The 24688-nt window shown below is 43.4% G+C and overlaps 1 protein-coding gene across 1 annotated transcript in view; it reads left to right on the top strand.

The window, feature by feature from the left end:
* cacnb2b (calcium channel, voltage-dependent, beta 2b) overlaps positions 1-24688 on the top strand; it is a gene marked incomplete at both ends in the record, with an annotated part of 61666 nt that overhangs the window by 23097 nt on the left and 13881 nt on the right. Inside the window, 7 exons of the mRNA XM_080503628.1 lie at positions 10651-10716; positions 14963-15085; positions 15345-15484; positions 16148-16209; positions 22002-22027; positions 23396-23476; positions 23571-23629. Coding sequence (XP_080359754.1) covers positions 10651-10716; positions 14963-15085; positions 15345-15484; positions 16148-16209; positions 22002-22027; positions 23396-23476; positions 23571-23629 — 557 coding nt within the window. The remainder of the gene's footprint in view (positions 1-10650; positions 10717-14962; positions 15086-15344; positions 15485-16147; positions 16210-22001; positions 22028-23395; positions 23477-23570; positions 23630-24688) is intronic.

Genomic DNA, 24688 nt, shown 5'->3' with positions numbered 1-24688 from the left:
TATTTAATTATTTCGTGGTCCAGTGTTGCAGGGCTCCATGAATTAATTTGATCTGTCAAACTCTCCCATCAAGCTCAGTGGGCGGTGCTAACACTGATGGAGTCAAACCATTGCTTTGGTCCGAAGAGTTTCCGAACATGACGCTCCGTACCGGAGCATCTGCATGGACTTGAGATCTATTCCTGAGAGGAGCTCCCACAACAACAGCCTGTGACCAAGGTTCAAACATCAATGAGCCACGAGAATGGATTCTACACTTTCTAAAAACAGAGGCTATGTTCATAGATGCTGCATCCATCTTGGGCCGGTCGCTGCTCCGCTCAGTGTGATCGTTTGGCAGGAGCCAATGAAGTGCCAGTGACTTTAGTCAATCATAATTCATTGAATACTAAATTGACCTTCACCTGCTTTTCTTTCCTGCAAACGACATACATAGACAAAGACGGCGGTCGTATTTCCTGCTCCGCGGCAGCCTCAGTGGGTCTACTCTTTATAAAGTCTATGGTGGAAACAAGACGAGTCGGGAGCAGACTTTAACATCCCAGTATACAGTATATATGAATATATATTCACTTGCTTTGCAGCATTCCATTATCTGAGATCTATCTGTTCTGACTTGATGTGCAGGGGAACCAACCAGGTGTCAGGACCCGCCCACGGACTCTGATGGGCGAGTTTGACAAAATTAATTCATGAAGTCCTGCCACATCCGACCATGAAATAATTAAATTAATCGTGAAAAAGATGTGCAATGATATATCTTTTTTGACATGAAATGATTTCACATTTTAATTAATTAATGACACATTTAATGACAAATGTATATATATTTAATTCCAGTTTTAATTAATGACACATTTAATTAATTATTTAATGGCATATTTAATTATTTGATTTTGGCACACTCAGCCCTCTATACATAGGTGTCATTTTTTCATGTATTAAACATGAAAAATTGCAGGCCAACATTTGTGCAAGAAGGGGGGGGGGGGGTTAACCTGCAATAAACGAAACCCGCAAAGTCTTTAACTTTTATTTTTTACAAGTATTATATACGTTTTAAGGCTGTAAAACCCCTCACCATACACTTTTCTCAGACAGGAATGAACATTTTCTCACATTTCTCCCTTGTTTAAACACTCCCAAAGGTCAAACCTTGGTAGATTTTAAAACCTAAACATTCCTCTGCCTTTTGGCTGCGACCGCAGGCGCCTTTGTCGCTGCAGAACGTTTTGTCAACATTGTGGAGTTTGTCAGGAACAAAACATCACTTCAGAGTCTCACTGCTATCGATCAGACATTGATGTATATTTGGCAAGTCCAACGCATTGGCGTACATGAGACACGGTGCAGAGATTGATTGACAAGAGTCTACAGTCCCTTAGCCAATCAGGACGCACGCACGCTCCATTGCAAATAAGGCATTTTCATTAAATGACCTCTTTTCCAGGCAAAACCTGCGGTTCCGTTTTCTAGTTGAGACATGGCAAAGGGATGGTGAATTTATTCATCTGAACACACTGTGTCCAGTTGGCTGCTCAGCTGTTGGCACGCCCCGCCCCTCTCGCCGCTGCGGTGGTATGGCCAATGTATACAGCGATGCGTTCACATGCAGAGTGATGAGCACAGGAAACCTTAGCACTTTTGAATCACACATGATGCAAATCGGTTCTACAAACTCGTTTTATTGTGTTTTAATTGATCACCCCCCTGGCTCTGCTGGTGCAGTCTTATCTGACTACTGACTTTTTATCATCTATCATAATACTGGAATAGGTTTTAGTTCTGAAGGATTTTAACCTGCACATTGATAATGATGTTTCTACTCCAGCACTGGACCTTTTATCTATGACAGAAGCTTTTAACTTCATTCAACATGTCTCAGCCCCCACTCATTTGAAAGGTCATACTTTGGACATGGTCTTCTCACTCAGTCTGAAGGTGGAGAACGTGAGTGTTGAGGACATTCACCTAAGTCAGGGGTGGCCAACCCTGGTCCTCGAGAGCCGCAGCCCTGCACGTTTTAGACGTCTCCTCACATCAATACAGCAATTAGTGGCTCCTTGTCCAGCTTCCTGCAGAGCCTCATCATGACAACAGGTGTGTTTGAGCAGGGAAACATCTAGAACCTGCAGGACTGCGGCTCTCGAGGACCAGGGTTGGCCACCCCTGACCTAAGTGATCATAGTTGTGTGTTTTTTGACATGGTGGTCCATCCTGAGCCCTGTCTTCTATCCGTTAAAGTAGAGAGGAGGATCATCACAGACACAACAGCAGATAGATTCTGTGACAGTTTTGACCCCTCTGTTTATAGTGACTGCACTGAAATCAATGAATTCCTGTATTGTTTTAATAGTCACTGTGCTACTATCCTGGATCAAGTGGTGCCTTTTAAAACTAATAATGCGTATCGTCAACAGTTTTGTCCTTGGATTAATGGCAGGATTGTGAGCCTATGGAGATCATGTCGTAATATCAAACGCCTGTGGCACTCTTCCAGGCTTGAGGTCCAAAGACTGCATCAGCGATCTTGTTGACTCCTTAAACAATCTACTAGGGGAGTCTAGATCAATTTACTTTCACCAGCTGATAGCCGTAAAAAAGAGAAATCCTAACGTACTCTTTGACACAATCAGCTCTATTGTCTCACCTGATGATACGTGCTGTCGCTGCACAGTGCAGGACTGGTTGCAATGAGTTTCTGAACTTCTTTATTGACAAGGTTCGAGCAATAAAAGACCATATTGCTTCTCCTCCTTCCTGCAGTCAAGCCTGTGTTGATCCTCCTCCTCGTGGTTGGTCATCCTTTAAGCCAGTCACAAGTGAATGTTTTATCTACCATAGAAAGCATGAAAGTGTCATCTTGTCGTCTTGACGTCATCCAGGCAAGACTTTTTATTAATATTTTGGAATTAATCGGCCCTTTGATCACTGAAATGTTTAACATTTCTCTCTCAGCTGGTGTGATCCCGTGTTCTCTTAAACATGATGTTGTAGAACCTCAACTGAAAAAACCAAGTGTGTTCCGTGTCACTGGGCAGCTCATCCTTTATGGGCAGAAAGCTGATTAAGCACCTGATGTGAATCAGGTGAGCTGCCTCACCTTTCTACCACACACGGGTTGTATTTCATCCATCCAGACCAGAGGCGGTGCTTTAAGAACTACGGTACTTTGAAACTGGACTTCCTCAGAAGCTCCTCTTGAAACCTGCTGCTATTCCCACAATAAAAGACTAAGGAGGGCCGAGATGTGTCAGTACATTACTACAACTACCAGGTGAGCTGCTGGCTACGTCACCCAGGGGGTGGAGGAGGTGGCTGTGGGCTGGGCTGCAGTCTCCGTGAGGGTGGAGGAGCTGAGAACCACCATCATGAGAGGTGGAGGAGGTGGAGGAGCTGAGAACCACCATCATGAGAGGTGGAGGAGGTGGAGGAGCTGAGAACCACCATCATGAGAGGTGACGTCAGCTCAGTCCAAGAAATACTAGAATTTCACTAGTTGTGAGTGTTTCTACTGGATCACCTACATTATTATCCACATGAGCAGAGGAGGGACTGGAACATGAAATATAGTGAAATATGGGTCCTTTAAAATGAAAAGATCATTTAAATGAGTCATTATTCTTTGTTGGAATGATAACCACTCTTTAAATGGAACAGGGGAGGAAGGCTGTGAATCTGAGCACTGACTGTTACAACCAGCAATCATCACAGAAAAGCACACAAAAACCACCAGGGATCATTCAATTCAACTATCAAGCATTTATTAACAAAATGTCTATTCCTAAATCCTCAATCTACGAATCACATCTAATCAATAAACAGCAAGCAGAATCATAAAACAGCACAAAATGAACAAGGCAAAACAAAAGCCAGCAAAGAGTGTGTGTGTGTGTGTGTGTGTGTGTGTGTGTGTGTGTGTGTGTGTGTGTGTGTGTGTGTGTGTGTGTGTGTGTGTGTGTGTGTGTGTGTGTGTGAGAGGAGGAGGTGAGTGTGTGTGTGTGTGGGCTGAGTGTGAGTGCAATGACCCACGTATCCACCGCGTGTGGCGGCGCGCAGTGAGTGCATGGCTCGATGTGACCACCGGAGGGCGGCACAACGAGAGGTTGCAATCACTCGAGTGACCACTGGGGGCGCTGCGGCGCACAGAGGGAGGATGCAATGACTCGACACCAAATGGCGGCCTCTCAAGAGATTGCAGTCACCCACGTGGTGACTGCAATCAAACCAGCTTGCTCATGTGGATATGTTGGGCTTTTCTATTTTCTCTATAAAAGCACATTGGAATGACTGTTATGCATTCAAAAATGTCTTCTTTTAATAAAAAAAAGAAAAAAGAAAAAAAGAGGCACTCTTTCTGGACAGCATGACGTCACTGTGCTCGTACACGGCTCGTGAGCCTGCCTGGAGCGTGCCTGGGGTTTCATCCAAATCTGTGAGTTAGGCAGAACTAGACTCCAGGAGCAGAGGGGTAAGTTGAGAGAGAGAGCGAGAGAGAGAGAGAGAACCTTGCACGGCACAGAGGTTCGCCTGGATATAAATCCAACACGCAGACGCAGACTGCTTGGAAAATTGGCGTCCCCGAGTTCAAACACAATAATGAAAACACACAGGAATATTAAAATCACGTTGTTCTAACTGCCTGCCCAGACTCTAAGCCTTACTGGGTTGGACGAGGGTGAACGTGCTTCCATGGCCGGTTAAAATCCGTTGATTTATGGCAGCGGGCAGGTTTCTCTGGCGTCCCAGAGAAATAAACCTGAACTGGTCTGTGAACACGGGGAAAGTCCACAGGATGAACCCAGGGGTGATCAGACGCTTCTTGTGAGGATGGGGGAAGAAGAAGTGGGGTTCAAGTCGGCATGCGGGGAGTGTGCGGTTGCAGTGCACACTTGGGATTCAGGTGAAGAAATTAAAAAGAAAAGAAAGTAATTCCACGGTTTGTTCTCTGCTCGTCCAGCGAGGTGAAGAAACTCCGGACCCGATCGGTGTGCGTTAACACGTGGTCCTTTGTCTCCGTGCGAAGAGGTACGTCGTGTCCAGACGCATGTTCGACTTGGAAAGATGCGTGTTGCCTTCGTGGCTGGATTTTATACCTCAGCATTGTGTTCCGGGTTCTGCTGTACTCAGGGTAACGTGGACAAATCCTGACGGGGCCCACACCGGAGGTTCCGGCTGGTGAGGGAAGTTTTGGATTCCCCTGCCGTTGACTTGCAGTGCTGCACCGTGCTGGGGGGAAGACCCGGGGGGAGGGTCACGTGGCTAATGGGGAATTTTTCCAGGCCTGAGCATGTGGTCTCTTTGTTCGTAAAACCCTCCCCCTTCCATGAGGTTGAGTGGCCACTGGACATCGGCTCCAACAACAGAGAGATAGATTGAGAGGATAGAGGAGAGGAGAGGATAGGGAAGACGGAGCGATAGATTGGGTAGGGAGATACATACGATACCCTTGTTAGTGCTACATATATTCTTTTTTTACAATAATCACACTGATCCAAATATTTTCCAACTGTTATCAGATTAAACCAGCCTGAGCAGTACTATCTAGACAGTCACCTGATTTTCTAGATTAAACCAGCCTGAGCAGTTCTATCATGACTGTAACATGATTTTATAGCAAGAGTATAAATTAGCAGGTGGGCAAAAAAACAAAAAGCAAAAACAACAACAACAATGATAACAAAAGTAAAAACAAAATGACACAAAACAAAGAACAAAAACATGATTTTGGTCATTGAAAGAACAACAGCAGAAAACAAGAAAAATAAGCAGCAAATCTCATCGATGAGGAGTAGAAGTGTGTGTGCATGTGTGTGTGTGTGTGTGTGTGTGTGTTTTGTCCACTGGGTGTGGTTGGAACTGTTGTGGGGGGCCCCGCAGTACCACCCCGGGGCCCGAGGCCACCAAGGCCAGATGCCGTCACTCCGGCACCCGGCGGCCCCCCGGACCAGGGGAGGCCCCGATAAACCACCCCGGAGAGCCACGCCCCAACCTGGAATTCGGATTCCCAGACACCCAGTCATCGAGGCTGGTGTTTTGTCTTCAACTCTCCTGGATGTGAGCGTGGAACGAAGGCTCTGCCCCCCCTCCCCTTCTTCCTGATAAACCCCTCACACCTGGCCTTCTGGAAGCTCTCTCTGTTCAGGACTCAAGGCCTTCTCACAACAACAGAACTGGACTAACTGCAGAGACAAGCAAACAGTACCTGTCACCGTCCTCGCATCAAACTTCTGGTAGTTTTAGGTCATGTTTTCATGGATTTAGTTTTTTCTATTTAGATGTGCGTATTCATACTGGACAATTTTGTTGAACCAACCAACGAATCAGTCTGCATGTGCAAAGGCATGTGTGCTCCAATATAAAGATGAGATTGAACTGGGTGATGACTCAACCCGGTGATCATGCTGAAGAGAAACTTGGAATTGTTCTTATTTTCTTCCTTCAGGAAGAATAGCTGTTCCTGTGTCTGGTTGCTCAGAAAGGCAGGGTATAAAATGTGTGTAGAACAGTGTAAATACAGCAAATTATTATGGTCAGCCCAAAACAGAAACCATTGCTCTGGGCCCTCCAGCCAGTGTCGCCTTACTTCTAAGTCCATCTTGATCACCAAGAGTACAGTATGTCCAATATTGTAGTTGTTTTGGTTTTTTCTGCAGGTTAAAGCTTCCTGGAAAACATGGCACAAAACATTTGTTATGATGGAAGTAATTTTTCAGCCTTCATGATCAGTTTGTTCTGTAGGCGTCTCTGAAGAACACGGTGGACATGCACAACATGTTCCTGTTCTAACTTGGAGAAAATTAAAGTGTCATTGTGATATAGTGGCAGCCTGTATCACTTGAAAAGTTGAGGAGGTCAATAGGAGAATGTACCTGTTCATATTTGTATTCAGATGACTGTAGCGGATGCGGGGCCAAAGGGCCTGTTGTTTTCCACAAAGGAGAACCCTGCCCATGCAGGTGGCGATGACAGACGAATTATGTCAGTTGACAGACATTTTTGGGTGTACTCTTCCATAACCTCCCTTTCAGGTGCCAATAGCAATAGTAAAGTGAGCATTTAGAAAAATAACATAAGGTCATTCAGCCACTTCACATCACCCCATCATGAATGGCAAAAAAGAAAGTGGCAGAAAATCTGGATCCTTTTGGTGTCATGAATCCATGGTTGATTTGAAACATCTATTTGTAAATCCACGAAAGAGTTGGGTTCACAGGAAATGTATAATTTAAATGCTGTGCTTCTTAATGACATCAATCATCAACTGAATACTGTGTTGTACAGTATTTTCAGCCTTGAACACTATATGTTAGACCTTGTAAAGTTTTCATAGCTTTACATTGGAAAAACTCAAACTCTTTATGGCACTTCTCAAATGGTGGGATGCCCAGGTTTACAGTTTTAAAAGGTTTTGAATATTATAGTGTTAATTCTATAAAGTGCAAGAACAATAAAATATTTAGGAGTGGTAATAGTGATTTTGAGACACAGATCGAGGTTCTTTAAAAGAACATACTGCAGAGACTTGTGTTTTTGTGTCAATCCAGTCCACACCTGAGCCCTGAAATGCAATTCAGGACCTGAGAGAAAATGACAACTAGATGGATATGGGCTGGCAAAAAACCAGCAGTCAGATAAAAAAAAAAAAAAACTCCCATCAAATAAAGATGAGTGTGGCCTGTTGGTACCCAATTAAAAATAATATATATATGCTGCACAAGTGAGATTCTTGGTATGTGCGTGCTGCCCTCTATACCAGGGAAGGTGGAAAGTTGCAGAATATCTGGATCCTTTTGGTGTCATGAATCCATCATTGGATTCAGAGAATGCAGCATAGAAAACTACCAAATACAAACAAATTGGGAGAAAAGTGAACCAAGCTATATCAAGAAAGCAAAATTATCAAATAACATTAAGTGTCTTGGAAATAATGAGAAAGCTGAAACAATATAATATGGAAAGCTACAGTAAACTGTTGATAAGGAAGAGACGGGAGGCCTTCAAGTCAGGAGACCAAGGGAAGTATAAAAGAGCCCCACATGAGCTGCAGCAGTCCATCAGGACAGCGAAAAGGGCTTACTCCAAAAACTTGAAGGCCCCTATCTTAACAACAATAGACACAGCTTGTGGCAGGGGATCCAGTCTATCAAAAACTACAGAAGGACCACTAACATAGACTCCCAGGACGCCACACTTCCAGACAGTCTAAACTTCTTCTACGCCAGGTTTGACAGGCTGAACACAGACTCACCCTCAAAAGCCCCTTGCGACCCCTCAGACACTGCCCTCCAGGTCATACACAAACAGGTCTTGAAGGCTCTGAAGAAAGTGAACCCCCACAAGGCAGTGGGACCTGATGGAGTGCCTCCCAGGGAAACTGCAGCTTTGTGGAGAACAGCTAACTGGTGTACACCGACATCTTCAACATGTCCTTATCCCAGGCTGTAGTCCCCCACATTTTAAAAACCTCCACAATCATACCAGTCCCCCAAAAACCTGATACACCTCCCCTAAATGACTTCAGGCCAGTGGCACTCACACCAGTCACCATGAAGTTCTTAGAAAAACGAGTCCTCACCACAGTCAACAGCACAGTCCCAGACACTATGGACCCCCACCAGTTTGCCTACCGAACCAACCGATCAGCGGATGACACGGTGGCAATTGACCTTCATCACATCTTGCAAAATCTGGAGAGCAGCAGGACGTATGCCAGGATGCTCTTCCTGGACTACAGCTCTGCTTTTAATACCATCCGACCGGGCAGACTGATCAAGAAGCTGTCGGACCTAGGAGTTCTAACTTCCACCTGCAACTGGATTCTGGATATCCTGATCGAAAGACCACAGGTGTTGAAGATGGGAGGAAGGGTGTCTGCTGAGCTCAGACTCAGCACAGGATCAGCACAAGGCTGCTGCCTGAGCCCAAAACTCTTCACCCTGTGCACTCATGACTGTGTCTTCACCCAGGATGGCACCATCATCGTAAAATATGTTGATGACACCACCATCCTGAAGGGGTTGACGAGTCGGGATACAGGGCCCTGGTAAATAACATCCTTACCTATGGTGAGGAGAATGACCTCATCCTCAACATAGACAAGACCAAGGAAGTACTTCAAGACTTCAGGAAGAACTCTCCTCTCTTCGGCCTCTCTCCATCAGCGGGACTGAGGTGGAGAGGGCAGACAGCTACAGGTTTTTGGGACTGCAGGTCACATCTGACCTCAGCCTGACTTGCAACACCACTGCCACAGTGAAAAAAGCCCAGCAAAGGCTCGACTTCCTCAAGCACCTTAGGAAAGCTGGCCTGAACCCCCGCTCCCTCACCCAGGCCTACATAGGACTGGTCGAGAGCATCCTCACTGCGTGCATCACTGTCTCTTCTGGGAACACCACACAGGCAGAGAGTCATAAAGACAGCTGAAAAGAAGGTATAAAAACTTCCTCCCATGGATATCATGTACGAGCAGAGTTGTCAAAAAAGAGCAGAAGGAATCACCAGGGACTCACTCCACCACACTCACTATGTGCTCAGACAAAAACAGTGCAGGTGCAACTTGAGAGACAGCAGAGCAGAAAGTATTAAAACGTTTTTTTAACAGCTTCTCATCGGTTACTGTCAGACTGATGGCAAAAAAAACCCTAATGCACTCCACCTTAGCATGTGCAATATCTTTTTACACTTTATAAATGTGCAATATTTCATTTTTTAACTTTCTTATCAGGGTTAGTCTGTCATAGCTGTATAGTGTTTTTAATCTTGTCTTTTATATTTTTTAACTTATTCAATTCTTATATTCTTATAAATGTTGACTCTGAGAGCCCCGCGCAAGAATTCCAATGTGTTTTGACTGCTGGTTATGCACAAATGGCAAATAAAGAACCTTGAACCTTGAACCTTGATCTGGCCTGCCTGGACCCTAACTTTGAACCAGAAACTAATGATGATGGATTCAACTATAGTATGAGAAAGGCATCACTGCACTGTGCACACTTATCCAAGGCACAACATTTAAAAGCTTTGAAGATTTAAAGAAAGAATTTAAACTGGAAATCCCCAGACTTCCTCAGATTAGGAACAACTATAAATGAAGATAAGATCGGAAATATGGGAGGAGGACAATACAGTGATTGAAATTCTGACTGAAGCCTATCCATAAATGTGCAAGAAAACCATTTCTAGACTATACAAAAGCCTCTGTAAATGAAAGATAACAACCTTGGATATATTAAAACAAAATGGGTAAAATAACATAATAACACAGGAGGATTGGCATTCAATGTGGAAAACACAACACTCAGTCACTGAGTGTTTGGCTGAAGAAGTTTGATCTGCTACTTCATTACGCCTCAAATTAAACATAAGCAAACTCAAACACAAAAGCAAAGGCGGTGACAGTGTGGGCATTTGAGCGCCAATCATTCTCAGAATTTTGGGACGTCCTATAATCCAGTTGTTTTGGAGAGAAATACACGCCACTTGTTCTGTTCTGCACAGTCATGTCACTAATTGCCAAGTGGTCCATCTGAGTCCTGACAAGTAATGATGTGATGTGTTTGATGTGTTTTTAAATTAAATGGAGTCTACTCACTGTTCCTTCCACTTTCACTGACTGAAGTAATTGCAGTACCTGTCTGCCTCCTCTAGGGAGAGCGTCAGGACTTGGACATCGTTGAGGAGAGGAACGCTCAGGTGCAGCTGGAGAAGGCAAAGGTACTCACACATTCTGTAGCACTACATCACTTGAACAAACAAGCTCCTTCTTTTGTTCTGTGTGTTCTAGCAGTACAGCAACCAAAGGCACCAGACTCAACGCAACAGTTACACTGGTCACCTTTAGCATTAAAATTACATGAATGATCCCCTTTTGTAACAGTGAAAACACACACACACACACACACACACACACACACACACACACACACACACGGGGGATGTAAATCAGCACCCACTAAATGCAAGCGAATTTTTGTGCTGGCGGATGAATTAAATCAGTTTACCAGCCACTGCGGCAGTTCATTCCAGTCAGATTTGATCCAATTAATCTTATTGATGAATATCTTGGTAAGGTATAACAGTGACACACACACACACACACACACACACACACACACACACACACACACACACACACACACACACACACACACACACACACACACACACACACACACACACACACACACACACACACACACCCCTTCAGGGATTGCTCCAGTGGTATCATTTCTATCATTTATTTGCACTGACTCGCATAACTAAAGTGACCAAACCTGCTAATATAACTGCCATTAAATCAAATCAAACTTCGACAATGTCTGACAGAGAATGGAGAATCCACTTCTTCTGTAGTTGCTGTGGGTCCCGAGACTATAAAAAAAAAATCTCATTTGACAGCACCTCTTTGCCTCTGAAGCAGCACTCCCTGATTCATTCATGTGAATATCAAATTAAATGATGCCAGTTGGTTTATTGAGTGAAATGTTGGATTTCCCAAATACAAAGATGAGCACGACTATTATCTGTGTCTTCTCTTGTCTTGGTGTATTTCTGTGGCAGGATTACAGTGCCACCTAAAGGCATGGCATGTGTACTATTGTCTGCAGATTTCCCAAACCTAAGAGACCACACATGGCGATGAATAATCCCAGGTTCAACAGTTTTGATTGGACAGTGTTCTATGTGCAGCCACTCAGCAACATCAACACACCACACACAATCTGAGTTCACTCGCGAACATCCCCAGATCACATGGGAAATCTCACAAAACCTCTCAAGACTAAACGTGATTCCAGAGTCAACAAACTTCGTGGACAAAGAGGATGCAATGACGATCGTTTGTGGTGTGTTTTTATCGAGAAAAAACACGTTTTAAAAAGAAGAGGCATTGGTTCGTCATGACAGCTGTTTTGATTTTTGGATTCCCCGCGTGCTTCTGGTCGTGCTTGTGCTGGTTTTCCCCTCAGGGGATACCACACATGGTGAGAACTCAAAATAATCCAACATGTCGAATATCCCTGAATTGAAATCGGAGCAGTCCCGACATCTTTCTGAACAGACGAGAGCAGTCTTAACACACCACACAATATCTGATAAGATTATCTTATGATGATCTGAGCGTCCTTAAGGAGAGAATCTGGGCCAAAATGGACCTAATTATGCTGCCGTGTGAACCGGGCATTAGTCTGATCAATTTACTGTCACAGTTATTTACGAGTACACGTCAACAGTAATGTTCACTGCTCTGGAAAAATGATTAACAAAATAGCAAACAAATCAACTGATGGATACAGCTTAATGAGAATAACTTAATAAATTCGTCAACAGTGAAAATGACTCCTCTCTCCTCTGCAAATAAAGTCGGGTACGCAAGAGTTCCTGTCACAGTGGGTGTGAAGGGCAAGAGAAAGAATCTCGGTGAAGAAACCCCCAAATACTGTCATTTACACCACATGCTCAAGTTGCAAATCGCAATGTTAGACATGTTTTAACATAAATCCTTCTAATCCTGATTGTTGAAAACTCAATCAAGGAATTATGATGTGTGCTCATATAATGTCACAGCATTCAACATATGGTATGGTATGGTAAATAGTCTTCACTTATATATCCAATCACTTTTTAAATTCCCTAATATTGGCAAATTCCTTAGAATACTGAAAACATTTTTGGTGTCATTGAAAAACTTTAAATGTCCTCTGTAGACACCAATATGAGTTATTTCAGTAAGATGCAGTGGGTGGGAGCTAGCCAGGTTTTAAAATGTCCACAACAGAGGACAAATTTGAACTACTGGTAGTCAGAGTATACAAATATTTAAAGGTGTTATATTTTTGATCTTGTATGGGAACTACTTTTAAATATTAATTTTATTATCAGGAAAGTATCTGAACTATTAATACTAGGGATGAGCGAGTACACCACTATTTGTATCTGTTCAACAATCTAAATGATCCGTATCTGTACCTGGAGTGGGCGGGGCCTACGCCAAAAGTGGGCGTGGTTCAATTGAAACTGGGTGGGGCTTAAATCGGTACACCACCAGCCAAACTAAGAGCAAGCAGATGGTGGTGAAAAAAAGACGTGACTGGAGTGGAGGCAGTGTCCGACAAGCTGTTTTCAGCAATGTCTTGTCAAATGCACAGCGTACATTACGAAACAAGTTCACCAAGTAACTTTAAATATCATACAAACCAAAATAGAGGCGAGCTGAAGAAAACCTAAGGAGTAGTGAAGAGGCCAACAGTCACTCTGTGGGGGGGTGGGGGGGTGGGTGGGGTGCTGTGTGTGACTGGCCAATCATAGAGCATGAAGACAGTCACTTACCAAATGAGGATTTTCCTTCAGGATGAGCGTGGATATGGAGGAGTTTTACTCGTATTACACTCGTACTCGTCAAAAATGCATTATCCGGCTCATCCCTAATGAATACTATGACTGAAATCATGCACTGACACAAATATTCACATGAGACATTATTGTGCATGGAGTGAATGAAGCTTTGAACCTCCACAAGCACAAAATCAATATGTGCTCGAATGGAGTTGGACGTGTTGGTGGAGAAAGTTACTAAACGTCAGTGAGGCCAGTAATGCATTAATTGGTAACAAGTTACTCTCATATGACCACTTTTTTCAGTAATGAATAATCGTTAAGCATTACTATTTCCAAACCAGTAATCAGATTAAAGTGACTTGGACTTGGACAAGTCACTGTGCGGGACACTATAATAGTAACGCACAGTGACTTGTCCAAGTCCAAGTCACTGTGCGTTACTATATATATATATATATATATATAATAGTGTCCCGCAAGGCCAGTTTCTTGTCTGCGAAGCTGCTTTATGATCTAACAACCAGCCGCTCCTTCATTCTCCTCCAAACTGACACAGGCACACACAGCACATGCATGCAGACACAGCGCATGCATGCAGACACAGCGCATGCATGCAGACACAGCGCATGCATGCAGACACTGCACGCTCACCTGACCTGCCCATTTTTCCACTCTCAGCCAATCACAGGCCAACCCGCTCTAACAGTGCGTTCAAATAACACAAAAATAATTGGAACCAACCATTGTCATCAATAAACCTTCACATTGCAATAAGCATCCACCCTTTTTAAGTCAACCAATCAATCAATCAAGCAATCAACAATCAATCGAATACTTTATTTGTCCGGGAGGGGGGCAATTAAAGTCACATAGAGCAGGCAGTGCAAATAAATAAATAGTGCAACATCACACTACAACTACCTCTCTGGGTAAATAAATAGCAGTGATAGTTAAACTCTGATAATAAAAGTGTGCGTCAGATATAAATACAACAAAGAATGAATGTCAGGGATTAAATAAGTATTAACATGGTGCCGGAGACAGAGATCAGCAGAGTTTTCTGCAAAACCGCTTGTAATTTTTATGTTCAGACGATGGGGGGTGTTGTCGGCAGCTGCTGAAAGTAACTAAAAAGTAATTTGTAATCTAACTTCATTACTTTTGTGAGCAAGTAACTCAGTTACTTTTTAAAGGAGTAACTCGTGATCAGTAATCGGATTCGTTTTTTAAAGTAACTGGCAGCACTGCGAAACAGATCGAAAAGTTACAACAAATATATTCTGAATTTGGTCAAAAGAACGAAAACTAAAAAAAGGAAAAAAACACCACCAACAACAATAAAATGACAGAAAAGATTAAGGAAAAAAATGAAGATCCAAGAAGGAAAAAAGCAGATAATATCCTGTCATGAAATCCACAAATAGAAGTTGTCAGTAACCTATTGAGAAAATGCCATCAGCACAATAACAGAAGCTTCTCTGGGCCGATAACAAAACATGTGCAAACATTTTGAGACATCAGAAATCACATTGTTCATTGGACTTGACATAAGAACTGCCCATCTGGTGAATCTTTCCAGCCTCTCTTTCCACATGGAACAGTCACACCCCTCTTGTGTTCCCAGTACAAGCCTGTGGCCTTTGCTGTACGCTGCAACTTCTCTTATACACCAGCAGACGATGACAACGTTCCCGTTCCAGGCCAGGCCGTCACCTTCGAAACCAGAGACTTCATACATGTCAAAGAGGTTTGAACCACACTAACGCACCATTCGACCAATGCTTCAACCAAGCGGGGTTGTTATAAGGACTCAGTGGTAGTGGTGGGCAGTAGTCTGACAGGTCTTTTCAGTTGCTCAGCAGAGTTGAATTACGGTGCCAATGGGTTTACTGCACCACAAAGAACAATGACACAAAAGAGAAGACCATGTGCTTGGTTTCATTTATGAGATGCAATTTCAATTTTTTTGAAACTCAGTTTTTTTTCTTGTCCTTCTCAATGAACAGAAGTTTAACAATGAATGGTGGATTGGACGTCCGGTGAAGGAAGACGGTGTGGTGGGCTTCGTCCCCAGTCCAGTCAATCTGGAAATCATTCTCATCAGAAGAGAAGTCCAAGCCAGGAAAGCTGCCAAGGCCTTAGCTAAGTACGAGCAACTTTTATTTTGAGTGCAAATGATTGTTCTTCAATTGTTTGGGTACAAAACATAACTTTTTATTAGTGATGGGACTTCATTGCCCTAAATAGATCTTATCACATGGGGGCTTCATGATTACATTTTAATAGATTGCAATGACTCTCATTTTAATCACATTTAATCACTTCTCACTTCAACCTGCTTCGATAGATGAAGGAAAGGACATCATTTTGTTTAACATATGCAATATTTAACACATACTTACGGTATGAAACTGAGGACTGACCATGACAACCAGCAGATGTCACAACATGCACAAACAACCACACAACACTGGGTCATTTCCAAAATAAATGAGTGGTGGGAGTTGATGAAGATGGATGAATGGATGGACAGATGGATAGATGGAGGGGGAACTGGACAAGTTCAACCTGGGGTGGAAAGAATTAGGCAAATAATCATTTGCAGCTTTGTAACGAATTAATTGTAATTATTAATAACATTCTAAACTCATATCTGGAGAGTAGCAAACATTTTTCAATTAAAATTTTTAAATGATTAAAAAAATGAATTATTGACACAACATGTACAAAACTGGGATGATGATCTGTTTTAATCTGGCCCAATGAAGTTGGGAGTGGATTAATAGAGAACTTTTTTCTAATCTTTCAGCAAAGCAGCATCTCAAGCAGCTCAAGATATGAACTCAAAGAAATATACTCCTCCGTCACAAGGTGAGTGTGATGAAACTGTGTCAGATGTACTTCCAAGTATCAGCCAAAACAATGACCAATGGCAGGAGTGTTGAATGACTTACATGTTAGTGGGCGGGATTATTATATATATATATATATATATATATATATATATATATATATATATATGTATATATATATAAACTGGAGGAGTGGCGACAGCAGATCCCTGGAACAACCTCTGGTAGAGGACCAGGACCCTCAAGCTCCCAGGCCTCTGGTAGAGGACCAGGACTCTCAAGCTCCCAGGCCTCTGGTAGAGGACCAGGACCCTCCAGCTCCCAGGCCTCTGGTAGAGGACCAGGACTCTCAAGCTCCCAGGCCTCTGGTAGAGGACCAGGACCCTCAAGCTCCCAGGCCTCTGGTAGAGGACCGGGACCCTCAAGCTCCCAGGCCTCTGGTAGAGGACCAGGACCCTCAAGCTCCCAGGCCTCTGGTAGAGGACCCAAGCTTGGAATAGAAAAACAGGTGACCGCCCGCGGAGGGCGAGAGGGGAATTTATTTATTTTTTTTGTATTTATTTTTTTAATTTAAGGTAGTGCAAATAAACAATACAAAACAGTAAACAATTCCAAAGATGTGTGAAAATGAACAAAACATTCTATATACAAAAGTAATACAAACAAGTGCTACCTCAAATACTATTTACATAATGTGTGTGTATGTGTGTGTGTGTGTGTGTGTGTGTGTGTGTGTGTGTGTGTGTGTGTGTGTGTGTGTGTGTGTGTGTGTGCATGTGCGTGTGTGTGTGCGTGTGCGTGTGCGTGTGTGTGTGTGCGTGTTTGTATATGAAACACTAAGTGTAACTTGGTTATGTTTATGGAGGAAACAGAGGAGAAAGGAAATAGTTTGGTGACATAGAAAGGAGCAAAAGAGAAGAAAAAGTGAAATGATCCATTTTGTAGAAATTGAATGAGTTTGTTTTGGAATTGAAGGAGGTTCTATTGTCATAAATCCAGGGAGTGTTGACTGAGGTTCCGTAATAATAATATAGTCAGACAGCAGATTTTTCCATTGATGTATACTGATATTAATTTTTGATTTCCAGTTTGTGAGTTTGGTTTCCTTGGCGATGGTTCGGGCTACAAGCAGTAGTTTAGTATGTGGTGAGTCGAGAGTGGTAGTTGAGAAATCTCCTAGAAGGCAGAGTGGGGGGGGGGGGGGGATGTGGCGGTCCAGGAGGGCAGAGAGGGAGTCTGTCACCTGCAGAACCATTTGGCATGAATGTAGCTGTCAGTGGTGTTTTGTATGCAGTTAGTACATGTGTCAGAGTTTGTGGTGAATTTAGAGAGTTTCTGTCCTATGAGGTGAGAACAAATGTGTCACACAGGAAAAAAAAAAATTGTATATGTATTTTGTATACCTCTTTGTATATATGTATATGTATATGTATTGTATACCTCTTCATATTGGTTGTTCCTTTTCAATAAGTATGTTTCTTCCATAATATATTATTTGATGTTTGGTTCTTCCAGGATCAACACAATGTAGTATTTTGTAGGCCAGAATGCATTATGCACTATTTCTGATCAATTTTTTCCAAAATGTTTGTGTGATTGATGTCTTTGAACCTCCAATTAACAGTGCTCTTTCTCTTCTTCTCGACATACCAAGTTTGCACTTTAGGTGTTTGTCAGTTTGTCTACTTTTTTGTTTTTGTTATTTACTTTGATATTTGGTCTTTTAACTTCTGTCCTGCTTTCACCAGGTTTAATTTAATAATTGATTTTAATAATAATGAAAAATAATGCTGAAATGATGTGAACTATGAATCATTGTCAACATAGTCTAGATAGATAGATAGATAGATAAATACTTTAATGATCTCCAAGAGAAATTCACAGTTCCAGCAGCAGCAATATGGAAAGACAGGGGCATGCAGGGTTAAAAAAACAAAAAAGCAATAGGTAAAAGAGAAGAAATATAACTTCAGTATAAACAATAATTAAGCAAATAATTAAGCAATAAACAAGAATTAAGATAAGTACTGTGTGTGTGTGTGTGTGTGTGTGTGTGTGTGTGTGTGTGTGTGTGTGTGTGTGTGTGTGTGTGTGTGTGTGTGTGTGTGTGTGTGTGTGTGTGTGTGTGTGTGTGTCTCAAGGTGCGTGGTGTGTGTGTAGTAAGTCCACTAAGGCCTCCCCCGAGAGGTGTTGAAGAGTCTGATGGCGTGGGGGAGGAAGGATCTCCGCAGTCTGTCACTGGAGCTGCTCCTCTGCCTGGAGATGGTGTTGTGGAGTGGAAGCTGTGGATTATAGAGATGGTGTTGTGCAGTGGATGCTGTGGATTATAGAGATGGTGTTGTGGAGTGGAAGCTGTGGATTATAGAGATGGTGTTGTGGAGTGGAAGCTGTGGATTATAGAGATGGTGTTGTGCAGTGGAAGCTGTGGATTATAGAGATGGTGTTGTGGAGTGGAAGCTGTGGATTATAGAGATGGTGTTGTGCAGTGGAAGCTGTGAATTATAGAGATGGTGTTGTGGAGTGGAAGCTGTGGATTATAGAGATGGTGCTGTGCAATGGAAGCTGTGGATTATAGAGATGGTGTTGTGCAGTGGATGCTGTGGATTATAGAGATGGTGTTGTGCAGTGGATGCTGTGGATTATAGAGATGGTGTTGTGCAGTGGATGCTGTGGATTATAGAGATGGTGTTGTGCAGTGGAAGCTGTGGATTATAGAGATGGTGTTGTGCAGTGGAAGCTGTGGATTATAGAGATGGTGTTGTGCAGTGGATGCTGTGGATTATAGAGATGGTGTTGTGGAGTGGAAGCTGTGGATTATAGAGATGGTGTTGTGGAGTGGAAGCTGTGGATTATAGAGATGGTGTTGTGCAGTGGAAGCTGTGGATTATAGAGATGGTGTTGTGGAGTGGAAGCTGTGGATTATAGAGATGGTGTTGTGCAGTGGAAGCTGTGGATTATAGAGATGGTGTTGTGCAGTGGAAGCTGTGGATTATAGAGATGGTGTTGTGCAGTGGATGCGTGGATGCTGTGGATTATAGAGATGGTGTTGTGCAGTGGAAGCTGTGGATTATAGAGATGGTGTTGTGGAGTGGATGCTGTGGATTATAGAGATGGTGTTGTGTGGAGTGGATGCTGTGGATTATAGAGATGGTGTTGTGTGGAGTGGATGCTGTGGATTAGAGAGATGGTGTTGTGTGGAGTGGATGCTGTGGATTATAGAGATGGTGTTGTGTGGAGTGGATGCTGTGGATTAGAGAGATGGTGTTGTGCAGTGGATGCTGTGGATTATAGAGATGGTGTTGTGTGGAGTGGATGCTGTGGATTATAGAGATGGTGTTGTGTGGAGTGGATGCTGTGGATTAGAGAGATGGTGTTGTGTGGAGTGGATGCTGTGGATTAGAGAGATGGTGTTGTGTGGAGTGGATGCTGTGGATTATAGAGATGGTGTTGTGCAGTGGATGCTGTGGATTATAGAGATGGTGTTGTGCAGTGGAAGCAGTGGATTATAGAGATGGTGTTGTGCAGTGGAAGCAGTGGATTATAGAGATGGTGTTGTGCAGTGGAAGCTGTGGATTATAGAGATGGTGTTGTGCAGTGGAAGCAATGGATTATAGAGATGGTGTTGTGCAGTGGAAGCAGTGGATTATAGAGATGGTGTTGTGCAGTGGAAGCAGTGGATTGTAGAGATGGTGTTGTGCACTGGATGCTGTGGATTATAGAGATGGTGTTGTGCAGTGGATGCTGTGGATTATAGAGATGGTGTTGTGCAGTGGAAGCAGTGGATTATAGAGATGGTGTTGTGTGGAGTGGATGCTGTGGATTATAGAGATGGTGTTGTGTGGAGTGGATGCTGTGGATTAGAGAGATGGTGTTGTGTGGAGTGGATGCTGTGGATTAGAGAGATGGTGTTGTGTGGAGTGGATGCTGTGGATTATAGAGATGGTGTTGTGCAGTGGATGCTGTGGATTATAGAGATGGTGTTGTGCAGTGGAAGCTGTGGATTATAGAGATGGTGTTGTGCAGTGGAAGCAGTGGATTATAGAGATGGTGTTGTGCAGTGGAAGCAGTGGATTATAGAGATGGTGTTGTGCAGTGGAAGCTGTGGATTATAGAGATGGTGTTGTGCAGTGGAAGCAGTGGATTATAGAGATGGTGTTGTGCAGTGGAAGCAGTGGATTATAGAGATGGTGTTGTGCACTGGATGCTGTGGATTGTCTATTATGGACAGGAGTCTGTTCAGTGTCCGTCGCTCTGCCACAGATGTCAGGCTGTCCAGCTCTGAGCCAACCACAGAGCCGCCTTCCTCCCCAGTTTGTCCAGGCGTGCGGCATCCTTCTTCTTGAGGCTGCCCCCCCGGCATCCTTCTTCTTGAGGCTGCCCCCCCCCCCCCAGCATCCTTCTTCTTGAGGCTGCCCCCCCAGCATCCTTCTTCTTAAGGCTGCCCCCCAGCATCCTTCTTCTTGAGGCTGCCCCCCCCCCCAGCATCCTTCTTCTTGAGGCTGCCCCCCCAGCACACCACTGCGTACAGGAGGGCGCTCGCTACCACGGTGACCTTTAATGCTCAAAGAGCCATTTGGTCCCGTTTCCCACTGAACACAACACCTAAAGAGCCACACACATTTTATTTTGACAGTCCCACAGGCAGACCATGCCAGGAGGACACGACACACAAAACCTTCTTCACTGCTGGTTGACAACTTACAACTAATAAACTAAACTACATGAACTAAGCAACAAAAACACAACACAACACAATTATTACCAACACTACAAACCTAATATAACTCCCAATAATTACATTTAAAACACCACAAACAGAAACTCCCATAATGCATTGCAGCTATCAGCTCCTTTATTGCTACACATTATTAAATGGAAGATATCTGTGGGAGATCTGGATTGTTAGAACCATGAGTGTGATGGTGTGTCTTTAATGTCCGATAGTTGTTGTGGAATTCACTGTAATTTGCCGTCACTCTCAACAAGTCCGCAATGAACCTCCCGGAATTGTCGGCGCTCCGCAGCGCAGCGCTTTTACTCTGAAAGGTACAGGAAGCTCCCAGCTTCAGACACCAGTTGAGCCGTGGAGCTGCGGCTCCGGCTGTCATGACCTGCAGCCACAACTCTACGTTCTTCATCTATTATTGTTGCATAATGACTTTACATCGCGGCGTCGTTCACGACCCTACATTTTACTCCACTCTTTGTAGCGGGACTGTGACTGGGTGGCTTTGCCTCCTTACGTCCCTCTCTGGGTGGCCTTGCCTCCTTACGTCCCTCTCTGGGTGGCTTTGCCTCCTTACGTCCCTCTCTGGGTGGCCTTGCCTCCTTACGTCCCTCTCTGGGTGGCTTTGCCTCCTTACGTCCCTCTCTGGGTGGCTTTGCCTCCTTACGTCCCTCTCTGGGTGGCTTTGCCTCCTTACGTCCCTCTCTGGGTGGCTTTGCCTCCTTACGTCCCTCTCTGGGTGGCTTTGCCTCCTTACGTCCCTCCAGGATGAACTGCAGTGGGACCGAGGCTCAAGGAGCCGCAGTGGAGGGACCAAAGAGGGTTCGGAGCCGCGGGTTGCCAACCCCTGACCTAGAGCATTAAGACTTATGTGATTGGACAGATGTGTTGACATGGACAATGCACAATGGAAAGATATGTGTTGCAGTTCATTATGTGGATATTGATCGTTGATATTGAGTTGATATTGAGTTGACATTGAGGCATATGGTCATTATTTTGTCTAATACGTGTATTTTTGATTTACATGTGATGACTGGTGAGTTAATATGAGATTCTGTGCTTCTATCGTCCTGTTTGATCAGCTAATCAGCAGGTGAAAAAGAAACCGGTAAGTGACAGCACATGCACAGACACACGTTTCTGCTGATGAAAAACTAAACTTGACTTTTGATATCAGGTGTTCATCCATCCATGTTCTACACCTGAACACAGGCATCAACATTCATACACCGACAGGACATTCACACTAATCTCACACACACACACACACACACACACACACACACACACACACACACACACAGATCACTGATCTGAATTAGTAGGGATGAGCCAGATACTCGTTTCAGACGAGTAACCGCTGCAGATAAAGCATTTTTGATGATTACGAGCATGATACAAGTTAAACTCGTCACTATCCGTGTTCATGATGAAGGAAAATCCTCATTTGGTAACTGCCTGTCTTCCCGCTCTGTGATTGGCCAGTGGCACACAGAGCCACAGCTCTGCTCCAGTCTCGTGCACACAGACAGTGACTGAACTCTCTGTGCTTGGCTTGACTCTAGCTCAAGTTGCTTTCTTCAGTCCGCCTCTATTTCAGTTTGTATGATATTTAAAGTTACTTGGTGAACTTTTTTCGTAACATATGCGGTGCATTTGAAAAGACAGAGCTGACAACGGGCTCGTATGGCGTTGGACACTACCTCCACTCTGGTCGCACGCTTTTTTTTTTACCGTCTGCTTGCTCTTAGTTTGGCTGGTGATGTAAAGTCTGTTGGAAAACTGCTGGTTCTGAACGCAGTGCTTTCGAGAAGGACACAGTGAACAAGGCGGACATATTATTTCCCTGTTTGCCACCACTGGATGTTTACATCAATCACCAGGTTGACATAGATCATTAAAAATATAAACAGTCTTATAAATCCCTTACACACATATAGCTAAACACACAAAGTAGCCTTTATATATGTTTATTGTATATGGCTGTTGGGATCTCACAAGACCACAGGAAGTTTGTTCATTTCTAGGGAAAGACTTTTTATTTGTCATGATACACAGTCATGACATATGAATTCTGACCCAGGAATGTGATTGACCATCACACCCAGTGGGGGGGGGGGGCATTTGCCACGGCCCTTTAAAGGCTCATTTGAAACTCCAGATAAATGTAGTTTAGTCACAAAAAGGACTGTTTTGTTAACAAAGGTTGTGGACCGTGGTATGGGCCACAGTTCACATGTATTGCACATCAGTTAGCATTCACAGAACCAGAGACTTTAGCTGCCTGGAGTTTGTCCATAAGAGGAAATCTGCGTCACTCTGTGCGGCTTTTATAATCTGATTGAACAAATTAAATGTTAAAAGTGTTTCAAAACTCACATACCACATACTTTGCTATTAATTGAAGAGGTCATCTGAGAATGACTTGTACTGGATGTAAACAGATATTTCTGTTTCTGTTTGTGGATGGCGACAGGGTGAGCAGGTAGCCATGTATGATGTGGTGCCGACTATGCGTCCTGTAGTGCTCATGGGACCCTCACTGAAGGGCTTAGAGGTGAGCAAGATTTCCTTTAACATGTTGAAGGTTTCTAACTAATATTTAAACTTGTATCAAGGTCCTTAATTTGAATCTCTCTTTTTAATTCCAGGTTACAGATATGATGCAAAAAGCGCTATTTGACTTTTTAAAACATCGATTTGAAGGCAGGTAAGTTCTGTCACAGACATTCTGCAGATATGTTTTCATTCTTCTTTGTTTCTATGATGTATGTTTGGGTGGATCTGTTGTTTTAGGCCAGCTATTCATTTTCATTTGGTCTTTTTATGTATTATTTTGTATTTGAATCAACTTTTTGTTTCAGATGGAGAGTTTTTAAAAAAAAGCTAGATTCAAATAGGGCTGCACCTAACGATTATTTTAATAATCGATTAATTGATCAATTATTTTTTTCGGTTAATCGAGGAATCCTGTTTAAAAAAAACCATTTCAAATTGTACGACCAGTTGACATTGAACAAACCAAACATCAAATATGTTATGATTATTTAAAAGTGCATAACTGAACCAATACAAAGATCTATACAATATAAATAAATATATACACCTGTATATAAGATGTATACAAGATAATTTCCTTCAGGGACCACATACAGTCTAGTTTCATCCTGGTAAAATATTGCTATAATAACCTTTAAATTTACACTTCAAAGTTTTTCTTTGTGTTGTCACAGTGTATGGAATGAAATTGTCTATATTTTTGCAAGACCAAACAGCAGTAAGGAGTGGTATGGAGCAGTAAGGTAAAGCGTAACTGGAGCCAAATCTGGTGCGTTTCCTCCAGAAATGAGGTTAAATATCAGGAGGGATTTCGAGCTCCTCAGATATGTGACGTTACAACAGTAATCTCAGCCGGGCAGCAGAACTTATGAATCCTCTGTTGTTGTTTACATCCTCCGCTTTGCACTGGTTGTTTTGTTTTGTATCCCCACATCTGAGTGTGCTCAGCCGGTTAGCGGCTAGCCACAAGAGCATGCCCTGGCAATGTCTTCCCGCATTGGAACGCGCTCCGGCGGCTAGGCGGTTAGCTTGAGTCCTGTGCTGCAACTTTCATGTTATTTCTAAGAGCAAACGGCTGTCGGCCTCCGTGACGTCTCCCTAGCATCGGAACGCGCTCCGGTGACGTCTTCCCTCATCGGGTCGCGCCCGGGGGCTTGCCGGTTAGCTCGAGTGCCGCGCCGCAACTTTGCTGTTACTGAGAGAGCGAACG

The sequence above is a fragment of the Blennius ocellaris genome (genome assembly GCF_963422515.1).
Source record: "Blennius ocellaris genome assembly, chromosome: 10".
Taxonomy (NCBI): domain Eukaryota; kingdom Metazoa; phylum Chordata; class Actinopteri; order Blenniiformes; family Blenniidae; genus Blennius; species Blennius ocellaris.
The sequence above is the reverse complement of the archived record's forward strand: the minus strand, read 5'-3'. Positions and strand labels throughout refer to the sequence as shown.